Source organism: Rousettus aegyptiacus, unplaced genomic scaffold (assembly GCF_014176215.1).
Source record: "Rousettus aegyptiacus isolate mRouAeg1 unplaced genomic scaffold, mRouAeg1.p scaffold_m13_p_6, whole genome shotgun sequence".
Classification (NCBI taxonomy): domain Eukaryota; kingdom Metazoa; phylum Chordata; class Mammalia; order Chiroptera; family Pteropodidae; genus Rousettus; species Rousettus aegyptiacus.
In genome coordinates this window covers 73,174,739-73,190,657 of record NW_023416309.1, presented here as the reverse complement: position 1 = coordinate 73,190,657, position 15,919 = coordinate 73,174,739, and the positions used below count along the sequence as shown (strand labels likewise).

Here is a 15,919-nt window from a genome sequence, read left to right as displayed (position 1 = left end):
TGTGTACTGTTATTTTTGAGTGGGGAAGTTCTTTGGGGAGGGGGGTAAGGAAAGAAAGGGTGTTGTTTTCTGCCATTTCATATTATCCATCTTTTTCTTTTTTTTAATCTTGAGACTACCTTTTTCTCTTTTTTATTTCTTGGATAATCAACTAAAACTCAAAGGCTTTTTTTTTTTCCAATCCCCACCCCAATGTGATGAGCTCAGTTTAGAGATGGAGGGTAAGCAACAGGATACTTACACAGGCTTCTGATTGAGATCAGAGAGATAGCAGGGCTTACTAGACAAGTGTAGTGGGAGGGGTGCCTGGAGAGATTCAGAACTCTCTTCCATTCATCCTTTTTGATCATCCTTTCTGCCTTCAAGTTGCTTAGTTCCTCCAAGAGTCAGCAGAGGTCACTACAGCTCCACAGGTTCCATTACAAGGGTGCAGAAGTACATTTTTTTTTTTTAAGGAGTTGGGTGGAGTCAAACTTCCACAGCCTGCCAAGTATTTGAATTGGTAGACATTTTTTTTAACATGTATTGTTCACTACCAGGGCTGTTCAGAGAGTTAGAGAGACCACACACTTCATTTTTGAGGCTATTTAAAAAAAAAAATCTAATAAACATTTATTGAGTACAGGCATTACATTAATACTGTTGGCCTTGGAGATACAACAGTCACAAGTCAGTCATTGCTCTCATGGAGCTTACACTCTTGGGGGACACCAACAAAACACATACTATCTGGAAATAAAAGCAGTGAAAATAAGGCATTATGCTACAGAGGGTGAGGGAGGGACTATACCAGGTTAGATACTGATAAAGATCTCTCAACAGGGAACATTTAAGCTGAGACTTAAAGACAGGAAAAAGTCACAATACAGTTAAAAAATTGAGGTGTATACTTAAGTTCACATTTTTAACTAGGAGGAAAATGAAACAACTATGCACACAATTTATATTTCTTCAACAGAATGTCACTTTAGAACTTGTAATAAAACAATATATATTAAATACCATTTGTATTCTAAATATTCCACCCATAGATGGTAACATCCTAGAGCGTCTAGGACCTGGACCAATGCTGCTTCACCCGAGATTCTTGTTAAAATGCAGGTTGATTCAGTAAGTCTGAAATGGAATCTTGAGATTTTACACTTCTAACTAGCTCCCACTGATGCTGATGCTGCTGTCCTTTTACTATTATAAGATATTAACAGGATTTTAAAACAGAATTTGTGACATAAAATAGATGTCCAATTATAGTACACAAGTTTAAAATTGTATGATGAGCATCTCTTTTCATTAGTGTTTTCCTGTGACTGTAAAAACATATCAAAGATTTAAAATTTGATGCCTTTACCAAATGGCTCTCCCTTCTATCCTTGATAGGCCCTAATTTGGTGCCTCAGATAAATGCCCTTTAGACCTGCCCTAACAAAATGAAGGGAGATTCTGAAATGAAACAAGGCAGGAGGCATCTCGATTTTACATTCGCAGTACGGCAAGTGGGGAAACAGTAGGCAATACCAGCACTGTGAGGGGGGAAAAAAGGCTTATTTTTCTCAGTTCTCCTATGTGCTAGAGAAGTGAGATTAACATGACATGAAAAGCAGCCTCTTCCCTCCTACTCTATCCAGCTTTTTAAAAATTTCAAACCATTGACACAATTGCTAAAACGGGACTTGCTGCTCCCACACACCAGAGCTGCCCTGGACAAAAGCCAAAGTCACAGCTAAGGAAACAATCTGTCGTCTTCTCACTGGAGCGTAGACTGTTTTTATCCCTAGGCCACTCCATCCTGTATTTGTAAGGCTGGCACAGTCAAAAGATGGGGGCGATACGTCTAGGAGTCTCCCCAGTTCAGTATCAACACCTCTCGGGGCGTTCCCTACTGCCCTCGGCTCAACTTCATCAATCCCGGGACGGGGAGGAGGGTAGCGTTGGCACCAAGCCCCTGTACTACAGCACTCCCTGAGAACTCAGCTCCCACCTTCCTTCCGCCGCAGCTTCCGGGTCCCTCACTTACAGCGTGCAGCGGGTCTTGTGGGCAAAGTCCTTAATCTCTGGACAGTACAGCACTGGAAGAAAGAAGAGTTAGTGGCAGCGGGAGAATGCAGCCGAACCCTGGTGCTTCTAGGCGCTCTCCCCGCGCAGCCTCCCAAAACAGCTCCTCACCGTTGCTAGGCAGTGGACGCCGACCTCCGCGCGCGGGCGCTAGCACCTTGTCCCAGAAACGCCGAAGTGCGCGCCATCCCGCGCTCTTTGGCCCCGCCTCCTTCTCGCTTTCTTCGTCGTCGGTCTCCTGGTCGGCGTCGCCGCTTTCCCTGATCGGGCTACCCGCCTCATCTGGTTCGCGTTCGGCCCGCGCTTTTTCCTCCAACCGTGACCACAAGTCCCGGTCCACGGCAACCTCCGTGACCCCACCGCGCGGAAGCGGGGTGGGCGCTCGGCAGAAGGGGCATGTGACCACGCGGCGCAGGCGCACTACACGCGCTGCCGTTCCTCCGCGGTCACCGCGCGCTGCCAGCTCCCGCAAACAGGCGGTGCAGAGCGTGTGTCCGCAGCGGGCGCGCGCTGTTCCGGAGAGACGGCGGGGCGCCCGGCGTCCGAGGTTGAAGGGTCGGTAGCAGATGTTACAGTCCAGTTCTCCCTGCTCCGGAAGGGATGGCACTCTCACTAGGAGCTGCATGGTGCCCGCCGCGGACTCGAGGGAGTCGCTAACGTGGCCGATGTTGTGGGCAGAAAGAGCTGGCCCTCCTTTGACTCAGGTTGTGTCTTGGGGCCGGGGCCGCGGTTTCGTGCTCGTTTTATTAATGAGACCCGCCCCCGAGGCGTCACGCAGTGGTCAGGCCGCTCCCTGCAGCGGCACGCGTGGGGGCGGTGGAGGCACGAGGCCGGGAATGTCAACCGTGGCTGGAGAAGCAAAGGGGGAAGGCGACCCAATTGGTACCAGGACTGGGGAGTAAGAGGCATATCACCCTCTACTCCATCCGTGCCTTCCTTCATACCCTAGCACAAAGCCCGCACGACTTAATTCTGTGTGCAAATCCTCAGTTCCATTCCTGTGACCCCTAAGCCACTGACTGGCGTAAGTGTCTATAGGCCCCTGGGCCTGTTCGTTCAGTTGCTCACTCTTTCACAACCCCACCAAAACAAACTTACTAACTAGTGACACAGCTCATTCTGCCCCATGTTTAGTGGGTTCCTGCGTGTTTGAATGGATTCTGCCTGACAGCAACTCTCATTCTGCCCTCAACTCGCCAAATATATGCCCCCCTGTGTTCTTGTAAGGCTGGACTTCTAAATTTCATGTTCCTCAAACTGCTCAATGCCAAGCTGACATCTCAGCCTAAGAAGAGACCTAGATTACAGGACTATGGCCTTAGGAATTCTGGGAATCTTTTCCTTCCAGAGTAGCCGGGCCTGGACACCCACACACCATGATGGGTCCAGCAAAGCAGCCCAGCATGAATTCTGACTCAGGGGTCTGACTTCCCCCACAGGTAAACAGGATATAGTACTCAGCCCACATTCCCTCAGGTGCCACACCTATCCCCATTGGCCTCCTCACCTTCCTCTCCCGGACCTGCACAGACTCTAAACCCAGCTGACTTGAGTTCATATCCTAGCTTCCACCACTTACTAGCTGTGACACTTTGAGCAAGTTACTTAATTTTCTGGGCCTTGGTTTCCTCATCTATAAAATATAATAATAGGATTGAATGAGATAATTCAAAACTTTTTTGGAATTTCTCTTTGGAATGGTGTTCAGAAATCTCACATCTTTTAAAATCTCCAATTGGTGATTAAATCTTAAAATTTTAAGGTAGATTTAATGATATAAATGCTCCCAAAGTGTTTGACAGCCAAAGCCTCTCCAAGCTCCAGACTTGGATATCCAGTCAGTTGCTTAACTTCCTTTCATTTTATCTTCAAGAACCCAAAAATGATGATTACCTTGTCTAAATCAGTATCTCTTCAGTGTTTCCTACCTCTTTCTTTACTTAACTCCAGAAACCTAGATGTTGTCCTTGACATCTTCCTTTACTGACTTATCACCAAGCCCCACCTACTTTTCTCCATCTTCAATACACCACCCTAGTTCAAGCTGCTGTCATCTCTTGCTTAGACCCTGGTAGGAGCCTTTTGATCAGTCTGTCCAGTCATTCTGGACTTCTGCAAACTTTTCTCCGCACTGCTTACAGTAATCTTCCCAAATCTCAAACTCAATCATGTCCTACCACACATTCCTTCTATTCCTGTTTAAAATCTTTTAATGTGGTAGTTTAATAGCCTAAAATTCCTTTGCAATGTGACTTTGCTGCTTCTCCCATTGGGGAGAAGGAATTGGGGTCTATTTCACTATCCCTTGAATCCGAGCTTGCCTCATGACTTGCTTGACTGATAGAATGTGGCAGAAGTGACGAGTTCTGGGGCATAGTCCTTCAGAAACTTTGCAGCTCTGCCTTTGTCCTTTTGCAACACTATCCTGAGACCACCATGTAAGAAAATTCAAACCATTGGTAGAAAAGACCACATGGAGGAGAATTGAGGAACCCCAGTCAATAGCCAACGCTAACAGCCAGACATACCAGTGAGGTTATCTTGGATTTTCCTGTTCAACCAACGTACTAGTTGAATTCAGCCACATGAGTGAGCCCAGATGAAAACGGGAGAGGAACCTACCGGTCAACCCTTGGAATCATGAAAAAAATTAAGCGTTAAGAAGTTGTTTCAAGCCAATTATTTTGGGGGTGATTTGTTGTGTATGAATAGCTAATTGATGTAGCAGGTTTCCTACTGTCCTTAGGATAAAACTAATATTCTAAAGTGCCCTACAAAGCTCTTTATGTTCAGAACCCACCCACGTCTCACATTCTGCTTCCATCCTTTCCTGTTCTGTGATTCGTAAAGTTTGTAACTTTCTGCACTCTGGCTTTCAGACCTTTGGCTTACTTGTATGTTTCTTTCTGCCACAAGGCTTTCTCATATGCTGTTCCCCTGACTCTCTTGCTTTCACCTTAGTAACACTCATCCGTCAGGTCTCAGCTCAGGCTTACCATGTCAAATACCCTCTATAGACTCTGGTAACACCACTTGCTTTCCTCTGGCTTTTGGACAACTGTTTGGGGGGTTGTTTGTTTTTCCCATCTGTAAGCTTGAAGTTTGTTCTGAGTCTGGTTTTGTTTACCACTGTATCCCATAGTAGGATTCAATAAACACTTGTTAATAAATTAATGAATGGAGTGATAAATATGGTAAATGAGGTATGACAATAAAGGAAAGTTTCTTAAAAGGGGTTTCTAAACTGCCTCTGAAGTTTTTTAAGTGTTTTGAGCAATGGGAGAGACACTAACATAATTACATAACCCTCCAAGGTAATTATTTAAGGAGAGTACTATTTTGAATTTATAAATTCATATGTTTATTACAGAACAACTAATCATAGTTTAGTCATACATTTTACCTCTGTTTCCACCAGTCTTTCAAAATGAGTGGGAGATGATAGGAGTGGATGTAAGTATTCATTAGTTGGTATGGTTGGTTGCTAATCCAGTAAATAGCATGCTGCTGACTTTTCTCTTTTGGAAGTTGGTTTTATTCTGCTCTTCAGGATCAAGGACAAGCGAGGATGGGTAGAAGAGAGATGGTGAGGTTGTATTTTAAGGAAGGCACAGCTCATCCTTCCCTGCCTTGTGATCTTTAAAGTTGTAACTTTCCACCCACTTTCTATCTTAGGGAAATCTGACTTCTTTGGAGAAGAATCAGGGGCGGTATCTGATATAATCCCATTTGATTCTGCTTTTCCGCTACCCTCACACCTAATCTTTCACTTGCTTTTTAATTCATAATGATAACTCCTTTCCCTCTCTCTGTTATCTCAACCATAGACTAGGTTTCACTTTATCTCTCCTTCACCAAATTCCAAAAGCCTCAACCTCAGACCAGCCCCTCCCACTCAGCCACAAGAAAACCACCCAGATAGTTCCTTGACATATATGTAGGTATCATGCAAGAGTGAAATGAGAAGTATAAGACCAGAAGTATAGGTAATATAACTTTCAAAACAAAACAAAACTAGGGCAAGGGTGCTGGAGGGAAGAATAAAACTGGGAAGCCAAATCTCTTTGGGTTCTACAGAATGTGGCAACTGAAGGAAGAAAACTGGGGCCTAGGGTATCAGTCCCTTGGTCCTTGATAAGAGCAGTGACTAGAAACAAGGGTCACTGAGGTAAATGAGCAATGGAGAGAAAGCGAGTACTGGAGCCTTTTAATGCCTGGGGGCTAGAGTGCCAGATATCTGAGATTGAGACCTTCACCTCCCAACTCCTCATAATTTCAGACACGGCGAGGATCAAACTGAGATTTTATTTATAATTCCCTGGGAAGTCTTACAGAAGAGGGGCCATCATTATTGCTTTAAGATTATTGCCAAGAGGAAAACTATAGTCCCCTAAGGCCAGGTAGGAAGTCCTGCTCAAGGCTCGAAGTCTATCGGCAGACCTAGTCAGCCCCATATCTCTGCTGTGACCTTAAAGGCTGTTACTATTTCCTGAGAAGCACAACCCATTTGTTTTCCAAGGGCCACCCTGGCCAAGATATACATCGGCCATCAAATTTCCCCCTTTTTGTCAGTGCTGTGTCACTGTATTCCCCATCCCTACCTTCCACCTTTGGCAGAAACAAAAAACACCAATTCTAGTTTTAAGCCCTCTTACATCTCCTGGCTGGAAGGCAGGGTCCTGATTTTCCAAAGATTATCATTTACTTCCTGCCAGGACCAGCCTGGCTTCCTTTGTATTACTGAATAACATAAGAGCCCCATTTTCCTTTGTCCCAGATGACATCACAACCCCCTTATTAGGTTATTACCCTTTGATGACATTTTAAGGGCTACTTTTGAGATACTCTGCATAATTCTTTTATCTGCTGTGTATTTTTTTTTTTTTTTTTAATGGGCCTTGGGGATTGTGGGAAGAGAGAAGAGCGAGACCAAACAGCAGAGAGGGAACAGCCCAATAGCTCATGCCTGGGATTAGCAAGGAGGTTTAGGAAAGCGCAGCAGAGGGCGGTAGATTACTTTTCCTCTCAAGCTCCACTGTGGAAGGATATGGCTTTGTTCATGCGTATTGCTACTGGAGCCCGAACTTATTAATGGGCGGGGCCACTCTCGTTGTGGCTGCTGCGTGGACCAGGGGTCAGGAGCAGGAGGGAGGCTGCTGCGCCCAAGCAGTTCTGGGTTGGGGTGCAGCGGCTCCAGGCTGGGGTCCCTACGCCCCTGAAGGACTATTTCTTGGAATGTGGTGTGCTCCCCAGTAGTCCGTCTATCTCTGTCACCGTCTGCGGGGTCAGTTGGCTCAGCACCTGGAGGAGAATGGGGTGATGGAAAGGGCAGTAAGTAAGTACATGTTGGGTCACTGAAGAAGGGCATGAAGTTCGAGGACTCAGGAGCAGCACAGCGGACCAAGTGTCAGGGAAAGTGTCCCAGCTGTGCCCTGCCTCACCTTGTCACCCTGGGACCTCTGATTTGCAAAGCAAGGACCTTGTAGTAGATCAGGCCCATTCTGGGTTGTAGGTCTGGCCCATTCTGGGTTGGACAGTGAGGCTTTGCTTGCTGAGGAAGGGGACAGAGATGGGCTCTGCCTGTTAGTCCCCAGCTCACCTGTAGGGCGCCCAGATGTTCTATCAGTTGCTCTGCACTGGACACCCCCAGCAAGACCGAGCTGACACCCTCGCTGTGGAGACACCATGCTGGGGCCAGAGGAGGAAAACAAGAGAACTGATGGGGAACAGTGAGCACATATACTTCAGAAGTGTCTCTGAGGAATAGGGTCCTCCCTAAGGAAAAACCAGTCTTGGGTTTTGGAGTGTCTCAGGAGGAGACAAGGTCCCGGCAGGGTCCAGGGCTGGTAGTATCTCACCAATAGCAAGCTGTGCCACAGTGCAGCCCAGCTGGTGAGCAATGGGAAGAAGGTCCATGACTCTGGTTTGTTGCTTCCTGCCATCTTCACTCTGCACTTTGTCCTTGAGCCACTGGTATCCCTGGAAGCCAAAGAGAATCAGCAAAAGACCCCACCTACCTCCAAAACAGCCAAGATAGCCCAATCCTGCCATCCTGAGCCCCCAGACCTCACCTTGATGGTGGCCCTGCAGGTATCTGGGCCTTGCCCTTCATACTTGCTAGTAATGAGGCCACAGGCTAGAGGGGACCAGGTAACTGAGCCAACACCTAAGAAGAGGATTGGATGTGTGGGGAAAGGGATCTAAGTGATGGTGAAGCCAAGGGAAAGATAGGGATGATGGAGCTGCGAACCAATCTTGTGGTAGAGCTCTGGCAGCTGCATCTCCACCTTCTCTCTCTGAAACAGATGGTGCTCTGCTTGTTCACACACTGGAGGAATCAGATTGAACTGTCTGGCCATGGAGTAGGCTTCCTGAGTAGGGTGGGAAAGAGATGGGGCGGGGTGGGGTGGGGAGAGGGCGGGTCAGAGCACTCTCCATATTCTTCCGCTCCCCTTCTTCCAATAGAATGGGGTTTGGAGTGGCCATGTGAAAAGTGGGCACTCATTGTGGAATGGGGAAGTGGCATGGTACACTCACCATGATTTCTGCAGCCCCCCATCGGGATGTCCCCCAGTACAGGGCCAGGCCCTGGTTGATGACATAGGTCATGGCTCGTACAATCTCTAGGCATATAGGAGAAAGGGAGAGCCTTACTGTCAGATCCCTTGAATCCATGGCTCCAGATCTGTAGATCTCTGACTGCCTCCACAAAGGCCCCAGGCATTTCTATGGAGGCAGAGAGGTTACTATCTGCTCTTTGCCTCCTTCTCTGTTTAAGTCCTTGGGGTCTGAGCCTCCACTGTGGAGCTTGGGAGGCCTTCTGAGCAGGGACTGGCTTCCTACTAAGGGTTTGAGAAGTGCTCAGTTTTGAAGGACTATCATGATTGGGGTGCTACTTTTACCCTCCATAGGACTGTTGGGGTCTGAGTGATTAGCGAAGACAATATCCACATATCCCAGCTGGAGACGTTCCAGAGATCCTCGCAAGCCTAGGGTAGGGATGGGGAGAGGAAGGTAAGCAACTCAGCTTCAGTTTCAGAAGAATTCACACCTTACCTCTTTGCAGTGGTCACCTAACTCCCAGTTCCCCATCTGAATCAAGAACTTCAGAGAATGTCCCCAACTTCTCTGGCTTCCATACCCAGCCACTTCAGGCACTCAGCCTCTAACTCTCACCCTCGATGATGTGTTTGCGGCTCAAGCCTCGCTCAGTTTCTGCCCTGTGGGAAAAGGTAAGTCAAAAATGAGGTGTGACAAAGATGGGGACCAGGGCTGGCCTGGCACCATGAGGAACTGGGACTGCATGGTTCCTCAAATTTAGGATGCAGACCTGGGATGGCAGGTGCAGGGACAGCTGTCACCACCCTCATCCCATACACCTTCTACATTCTCTGTAGATCTCCCCAATTATCGTGGGGTGGCCACTTACTGTCCTCCCCAAAAAATCTTGGTGGTGATGACATAGCTTGATCTCCTAGAAAAAGATAAATGGGAGAAAAGCAAGAAGAGGATTTTTGGATGATAATGTCCCCAGCAACCCCTCAAAACACAGTCTCACCTCCAACCTTTCCTCTTGAGGATATTGCCTAGGGTTCTTTCAGCCCTGAAAGAAAAACAGTGTAGAAGCATTGACCTCTCCAAAGTGGAGCATTTCCTTCTCTTTTCCCCCACCTTTTCCTTCAACTAATTTCCTCTCTTGTAAAGTGGAGCATAAACCAGGAGCCCATTGGGCTGTCAGCCCAAACCTGGACTAAATAAGGGGCTCCTGGAACTAGGGGTATAGTCAGTTAGTTTCATTCAATCATTCGACAAATAACAGTTGTGCATCAACTAGGCCCAAGCTCAGTTCTGGGTTCCAAAGGGAAAGACTAGGATGAGGGAAGAGGGACAGAATAGGGAGACACTGGTTCCAACCATCTGTGTTGCCCTCCTCCTGGAGTCTGCAAAATTCCACCTATCCTCCAAAGCTTAGCTCAGATTCTGCCTCTGAGCAGAATTGAAAATGTTCTGATTGTATCTACGGCCATGCCACCCTGAACAAGCCCAATCTTGTCTGATCTCGGAAGCTAAGCAGTGTCAAGCCTGGTCAGTACGTGGATGGGAGACCACCTACAAAGACCAGGTACGTGGATGGGAGACCACCTACAAAGACCAGGTGCTGTAGCCATAAAAAATAAAAAAGAAGGGATTGTAAGCTAACAAGGTCCTTGCAATCTATGAGGTCAACCAAGGGTTGCCTCACCATAGTCTATGGTCAGTCCTTCTTGTCAGCTTCCATAGCTTTTATTGGCTACACAATTCTTTTGCACTTTATTATGAGCTAACATGTGACAAGTCTTAAGTTGTTATGGTAGACTGTTACTGAAGGTTTTACTGTCATTCAGTCTTTCCTATCTCCCTGTCTTTTTGGTTTATTTGTTTAACTACTGAGACTGAGAGCTTTTTGAGGGTATATTGATGTTATCTCACAAGTAGTGTCTGCTCTGTGGTAGGCCCTGTAAGTTTTTAGGTAATATGGGGAAGAGCAAGACAAATTTCATGAAAAGAGGAGCCTCCCAATTGAGCAGCAAACATGGCCACATGAACCAGTAATTGATAAACTGTGTCAGAGGGCAGTATAAAGTGTTTTGGGAAACTGAAGTGTGTAGTGACCAACTTTGGGGAGGCTTCTTGGAGGAGCTAACATTTGGGCCAAGTCTTGAAGATGAGCAGAAGAGTTTGCAGATAGAAAATAGGCATGGGTAGGTAGCTCCACCTAGGTTTTAGCTACTCCCAGTATGAAGCCATGGGTGTGTAATGTGGTGTGATGTATTTGAAAGCTTTGTAATCCCCATGCACTTACACATATCTGACACCTAGGGTATATATATTTTTGTTTGTTACTGTTTTTTAAATGCACAGTATACCCATTGCCCTCTAAGCTGGAGAGGAACTGATATTTGGGACTATTTAGTATTGACCGAATTCCCAGGGTTCTTGAGAAGGAAAATATGAAGCCCTGATGTTCTCTCAGCCTTGTAAATGTGACTTAGCTCTTTCACCCCAGTCCTTACTTTCCAGCTGCATACACTTCGGCGGTGTCAAAAAGGTTTACACCATGCTCATAGGCTACTGTCAGCACATCCTCTGCTGTCTAGGGAGGTGAGAAAAAGAGTTGACAATCAACCACAGGCCTCTCAGTTACCTCCCTCACTAGCCCATAGCATCTCAGCCTTGGTTTCCACATTCTACCCCCTTTCCCCATCCTCTAGCCTTGCATCCACCATTCTCCGTGTTTGTTGTCCAAGTCCAAGTCCATTTCCCCTCATTTTGTTTTCCTCACAGCCCCCTCACCCTGCTCTAGGTCCTATCACTTATACCTCATCTGAGATCTGAGAACCGAATGTGACCCAGGTACCTGCAAAAGAGAAGCCAGGCATGTGAGAACTGTGGGAAGCAAGCAATGAATGAATGCTCTTCCCTTAAATCCTCTTCTTTCTAACTCACCTAGGCCAAGACAGGATACCCGAAGTCCAGATTTTCCTAGGTTCCTGCAGGAAACAGAAGTAGCAAAAAGGTGTGGAGCTTCCATTAGGGACATAGATTATCAGCTCCCAGTTCCTCTCCTTTAAGAATGAGAAGCCCTTAGGGTGTCTCAGTCCAGAGAAACTAGAGCCAGTGGGCTACTGAATTGGGCAGTGCTATTCCTATAGTATAAATGAACAAACTGCTCCTATGGAGCCACTGTCCAATGCCTCTGTTCCCTGCTATCACCCTGAAGATGTGCTGCCTTGTTTGTGTTTCTCTTTGTAGGACCTTATCTGTATTTGAACCATCTCTGGGACTCGTGGAATTGGGGCAGGAGGAATGTTACTGGCTGATTGTGATGTTTGTGAAAACAGACCCTCAGAGTGTTATGCTAAAGGGCAGACACTGGGGTAGGAGGGGTAAACCAAGTCAAATACAGGTAGTCAGGCAGGCCAAGGTCCTTGGATAGGCTAGGTAGATGGGCTTCCAACAAAGGGAGGTAGGACACCTGGGTGGGGAGTATGACAGGAAAGGCCAGTTATTCCTCTTCTCTACTCCCTCTGCTCCTGTGGGCTTGTGAAGCCGGTCCCAGAACCAGAAAGTTCCTTCCTCCCAAGACTCCCCCCTCCCCCCACCCAAGTAGTCAGCTCAGCCTCCCAATCAAGGCTGCCACATGGAAGGAATCGAATTCCTCAAGTGACATTCCCAGGTCAGATCAGTGACCTCTGCTAACTCCCAAGCAGAAGACTCCCCACCTCACCGCTCCTTATGAGTTGAGAGCCCAGAAGTTCTCTGGGATTAAGTCAGCTACAGTTACATTACAGGCCACCTTCCCCATTGGGCTCCTGTCCCTCAGCATGGAGTTGAGAGATGTGGTCCATCCTTCGCAGGGCCCCACTTCCCTTTCCACTAAGAAAGGTCACAAGAGACGGCCCTTAGGGCAGGTAGGAGCAGTATCTAGGTCAGGCACCCTGAGCAGGCCAGAATGGGAAGCCCTTTGCTTTCCTTCCCCTTCTTCCCAGGACACCGACCCAAGGACACTCCTTGGAGGATACAGCCTGGAGATCCTTGCATCCCTGGCTTTCCTGGGGGTAAGGAGAAAAGCTCAGGAGCGTCCTACTGGGTCTACAGGACCCCATCAATCTTGGTAAACGAATTTCTCCTAGTTAGAGGTATCGATGGCGATGGCGACCAAGAGAAAGACCAACAGAGGGAGTGCCGGGGATGGGGAAGAAGAAATGGAGTGAGCTGGGACCTTCTTAGCGAAGTTAGAGGGGGTTCTAAGGGCATCCCAGGATGCCTTAGAGATCGGGAAAAGGGAGCAGATAGAGTGCGCTACCCGGCCACCCCCATACCTGTATTTCATGCCAGTGGCTCGGCGGGTGCTCTCTCGGAGGGCGCCAGCGGGCGCTAGGGTTCGGGTGACCACTGCGGCCCGGGCCTTGGGGCCTGACCCTCCTCCCCCCGGAGGATTCCCATGTCCCCCGCCGACCGGCGCGCCATTACCGCCCCCGGGGCCCGGCCGGGGTCCACACAAACGGTCCTCACTGCTCCGGCTGCGAAGGTTCTGCTCAGTACACGCGATAGACACTTGCATGCTGGCTGGTCAGAGCGAGGGAGGGGGCTCTGAGGGGACAGGGAAGCCTGAGGACGGACAACCCGGGGTTTAGTGGTGCAAGCCCTGGGAGAGAGCGGGAAGGCTGAAAAGGCTGCGGCAGGAGTCGTCAGGCAGGATCTGGCGCGCGAGGGCGGGCTGCTGGAGGTCGCGGGCTTTGCGGTGGGAGGGGAGAAACGTAGGGGTAACCACAAGTGGAGATATTCAGACACTGGGGACAAAGGCGCGGGGAGGAGGACGGGGAAATGGATGAGGCTAAAGGTGGGAGCGGTCCTGAGAGGGTAGGGAGCTATGGACGAGGTGAACGAAAGAAGATGTCACCTCAGCTGGAACCGCAGCAGGACCCACTGGGCTCCCAGCTGCGTCCGCAGCGGGCCCAGCTAATCAACATGCAGGCACCGCCCCCTCATCTGCATACCCTGCCTTCCAGTCAAACCAGCGGCTTATCTGCATAAGTCCCGCCTTCCGAAGCTCTGCAGCCGGATTGTTCAGCGTACTCCGAGGAACCGGAGATCAGAACTCCACAAGGTGGTTTTTGTATCCTCTGGCCGGAGGCAGGTTCGGCCTCCTGCAGCCCAGCAGTTCTTAATAGGGGCCATTTAGCTCCCTTGGGGCTAGCCATTTGGCAAGATCTGGAGACGTTTTTGACTGTCACTGCCAGGGAGGGAGAGGAATGTGCTACCACCATTTAGTGAGTGGCGCCCAGGACAAAGCACAGGACAGCCCCGCCGCCCCTTCACCCCAAACAATGAATTATCTAGAATGTCAATAATGTTGCTGTTGGGAAACCCATGGTCGAAGTCTCTTTGCAGGTTCAAAGGATGTCACCGCCCTGGTTCATGCCTCCATTGAGTGGGCGGCACCCCCATACCCCACTACCACCAACCACCCAAATTGACACACTCGAGTCACAGATAGTGACAAAAAGTTTATTCTGTACTTCTCGAGGTGTCTGATAGATAAAACTGAAGACAGGGCCTGGTTTGGAGGTGTATGGACTCCTGTCGGCTTCCTTACTGCGATGGCAAGGGTACCAGGGTGGGCTGCCTCGGGGCTTGAGGGGTTGGAAGGGCAGGAAGTGGGGGCCCTCAGGTGAAACAAGTTAGGAAGGGCCTCAAACATACAGAGATTCTTTTGAGGAGTGAGATAGGGTGTTTCCTTCAGCCAGCCCTGGCAGAGAAGAAGGGCAGAGAGCGGACGTAGGAGTCAAGTCGGGAGCGGAAGAGCTCGCTTTGTACAGTTTGGCCCAGCGGGCACAGAGGATTCTTCACCACCAGCTCCACATACAGCTATGGAGAGTGAGGGTGTTAGAGCCAGGCTTTGGAAACTTGTTTTCAACCCCAAACCTAGTATAACCTCGGGGGTGTGTGAATGCACAAGGATCAAGGACTGGAAGGCAAGCCCTCCATGAGAAACTGGTGGTGGGAGTGTTGGAAAACCTAAAGGTTCCTGAGAAAACTCTGACTTCAATAGAGATACAATACAGTAGGATCTGGGCAGGGAGGCTGAAGGAGTCTTGGGGATCTAAGTGGCCACGGCTGTTGAGGAGCTTTGGGGGAAGGGTCCCAGGGGCTAGCACTGACCGCACTGTAGATATGATGCAGCACATCTCGGATGGGTCCCACGCCCAAGTCAGTATTCATGACAACCTTGATCCCAGTGGGAGTCTCGTAGTAATGGAGTTTGTAACGGCTAGTTTGGAAGGCCAGAAAGCCATCCTTCCTGTAGAGATGAGGAGGATATTAGGGAATGGGAGCGGAATCGCTTCCAAAAAGATACTTCTAATCCCCTCTAGGTCGACTCCTACTTCCCTAAACGTATGTTAGGAGGCTTGTTGAGTAAGGACATCTCCCATCGCTCTCCTTTCCCAATTTGTCCCCCCTTCTTTCACCCCTCCCCCCACCCCACCCTCTGCACCAACATATCTCTACCTTCAGATTTTACCCACCGCTGCTGCTTCCAGCTTCAGCACTTGCTTCGGATTCAGCTTCCCCTCGATGGGGCCAATGCCCCTTCCACTCCAGAAAGTTTCTCCCACCCCAAAATTCCCAAGGCTAATCCCCCTTCCTTCAACCTCCCCCTCCGACTCCGCGTACATGTCTAGCGGGGACATCTTGCTGACAAATGAACGGATAGAGAAGAGCATCCCGTACATGAGCTTGTACTCCTAAGGAGAGAGAGGAAGAATTAGCTCTCGGTTGAATGAGACCGGCCAGAGATGGGAACGGCCGGGATTTGAAGAGGAGGGACTGGACTGGGACTACGTGCGTTTGGAGATGCGAGGTTACCCGGTTGCACGGGGCCCTCTCATCACCTCCTCCTTGGGGATTCCCGCTTGCTTCTTGCGGTGCCACTCGCTGTAATGCAGACACACTCCATTCCGGTCAAACAGGTACAGGTTGTGGACAGTCATCTGCAGGGCACAAGGTATGGTCCTTGCTCCAGGACCGCGCACACTCCGAGGGCTCCAGTTTTCTGTCCAGATCCCTCCAACCAGGTAGGTTTCTCCCCTGAACTCACCGGAACTGCTTTGAGTGCCCGTCACAAGGTATTTCCTGTTTCCTCGGAGCCCGGCTCCTCCCAGTGCTCGCGCTGCAGCGGCGGAGCAATAACTCCACCCGAATACATCTCTCAGCCAATCCGTGGCCGGCGGCTCTGCGCACGCGCGCACCGGCTCCCGGGCTCCAGAAGCTGTGTGAATGGCTGTGAGCGGGGCCTCTTGGGCTGCTGACGTCCTCAAGGCGA

The 15,919-nt window shown here is 49.2% G+C and overlaps 3 protein-coding genes across 5 annotated transcripts; all 3 read right to left on the bottom strand.

Moving 5' to 3' along the window:
* Positions 1-474: 474 nt before the first annotated feature.
* Positions 475-2,817, bottom strand: RNF227 (ring finger protein 227). Its single transcript, XM_016154761.2, has 2 exons — positions 2,164-2,817; positions 475-2,066 (listed from the first exon to the last, which is right to left on the bottom strand). Exons 1-2 carry the CDS (start codon positions 2,675-2,677, stop codon positions 2,011-2,013), a joined length of 570 nt encoding a protein of 189 aa, XP_016010247.2. The 5' UTR covers positions 2,678-2,817; the 3' UTR covers positions 475-2,010.
* A 3,521-nt stretch (positions 2,818-6,338) lies between these two features.
* KCNAB3 (potassium voltage-gated channel subfamily A regulatory beta subunit 3) lies at positions 6,339-13,958 on the bottom strand. Of its 3 annotated transcripts, none has more exons than XM_036223279.1 (14): positions 12,915-13,958; positions 11,539-11,582; positions 11,412-11,449; positions 11,106-11,185; positions 9,611-9,655; positions 9,482-9,526; positions 9,229-9,272; positions 8,955-9,041; positions 8,590-8,675; positions 8,303-8,423; positions 8,124-8,218; positions 7,911-8,031; positions 7,652-7,768; positions 6,339-7,353 (listed from the first exon to the last, which is right to left on the bottom strand). In XM_036223279.1, exons 1-14 carry the CDS (start codon positions 13,154-13,156, stop codon positions 7,025-7,027), a joined length of 1,494 nt encoding a protein of 497 aa, XP_036079172.1. In that variant the 5' UTR covers positions 13,157-13,958; the 3' UTR covers positions 6,339-7,024. The 3 variants fall into 3 exon arrangements, with proteins under 3 accessions (XP_036079172.1, XP_016010225.1, XP_016010224.1); XM_016154739.2 differs by having other exon boundaries at positions 7,652-7,740; XM_016154738.2 differs by having other exon boundaries at positions 7,140-7,353; positions 7,652-7,827.
* Positions 13,959-14,089: 131 nt separating this feature from the next.
* On the bottom strand, positions 14,090-15,811 carry TRAPPC1 (trafficking protein particle complex 1). Its single transcript, XM_016154740.2, has 5 exons — positions 15,695-15,811; positions 15,489-15,587; positions 15,271-15,341; positions 14,758-14,896; positions 14,090-14,463 (listed from the first exon to the last, which is right to left on the bottom strand). Exons 2-5 carry the CDS (start codon positions 15,585-15,587, stop codon positions 14,335-14,337), a joined length of 438 nt encoding a protein of 145 aa, XP_016010226.1. The 5' UTR covers positions 15,695-15,811; the 3' UTR covers positions 14,090-14,334.
* Positions 15,812-15,919: the final 108 nt, after the last annotated feature.

Coding starts and splice junctions, on each gene's coding strand:
- KCNAB3 (XM_036223279.1), bottom strand. CDS start 13,156: ATGCAAGTGTCTATCGCGTGTACTGAGCAGAACCTTCGCAGCCGGAGC. Junction 9,527..9,610: donor CTCAAGAGGAAAGGTTGGAG/GTGAGACTGTGT, acceptor ATCTTTTTCTAG/GAGATCAAGCTATGTCATCA. Junction 7,354..7,651: donor AACATCTGGGCGCCCTACAG/GTGAGCTGGGGA, acceptor ATTCTCCTCCAG/GTGCTGAGCCAACTGACCCC.
- RNF227 (XM_016154761.2), bottom strand. CDS start 2,677: ATGCAGCTCCTAGTGAGAGTGCCATCCCTTCCGGAGCAGGGAGAACTG. Junction 2,067..2,163: donor GCGTCCACTGCCTAGCAACG/GTGAGGAGCTGT, acceptor TCTTTCTTCCAG/TGCTGTACTGTCCAGAGATT.
- TRAPPC1 (XM_016154740.2), bottom strand. CDS start 15,587: ATGACTGTCCACAACCTGTACCTGTTTGACCGGAATGGAGTGTGTCTG. Junction 14,897..15,270: donor AAGATGTCCCCGCTAGACAT/GTACGCGGAGTC, acceptor TCATCTCTACAG/GAAGGATGGCTTTCTGGCCT. Junction 14,464..14,757: donor TGCATCATATCTACAGTGCG/GTCAGTGCTAGC, acceptor CACTCTCCATAG/CTGTATGTGGAGCTGGTGGT.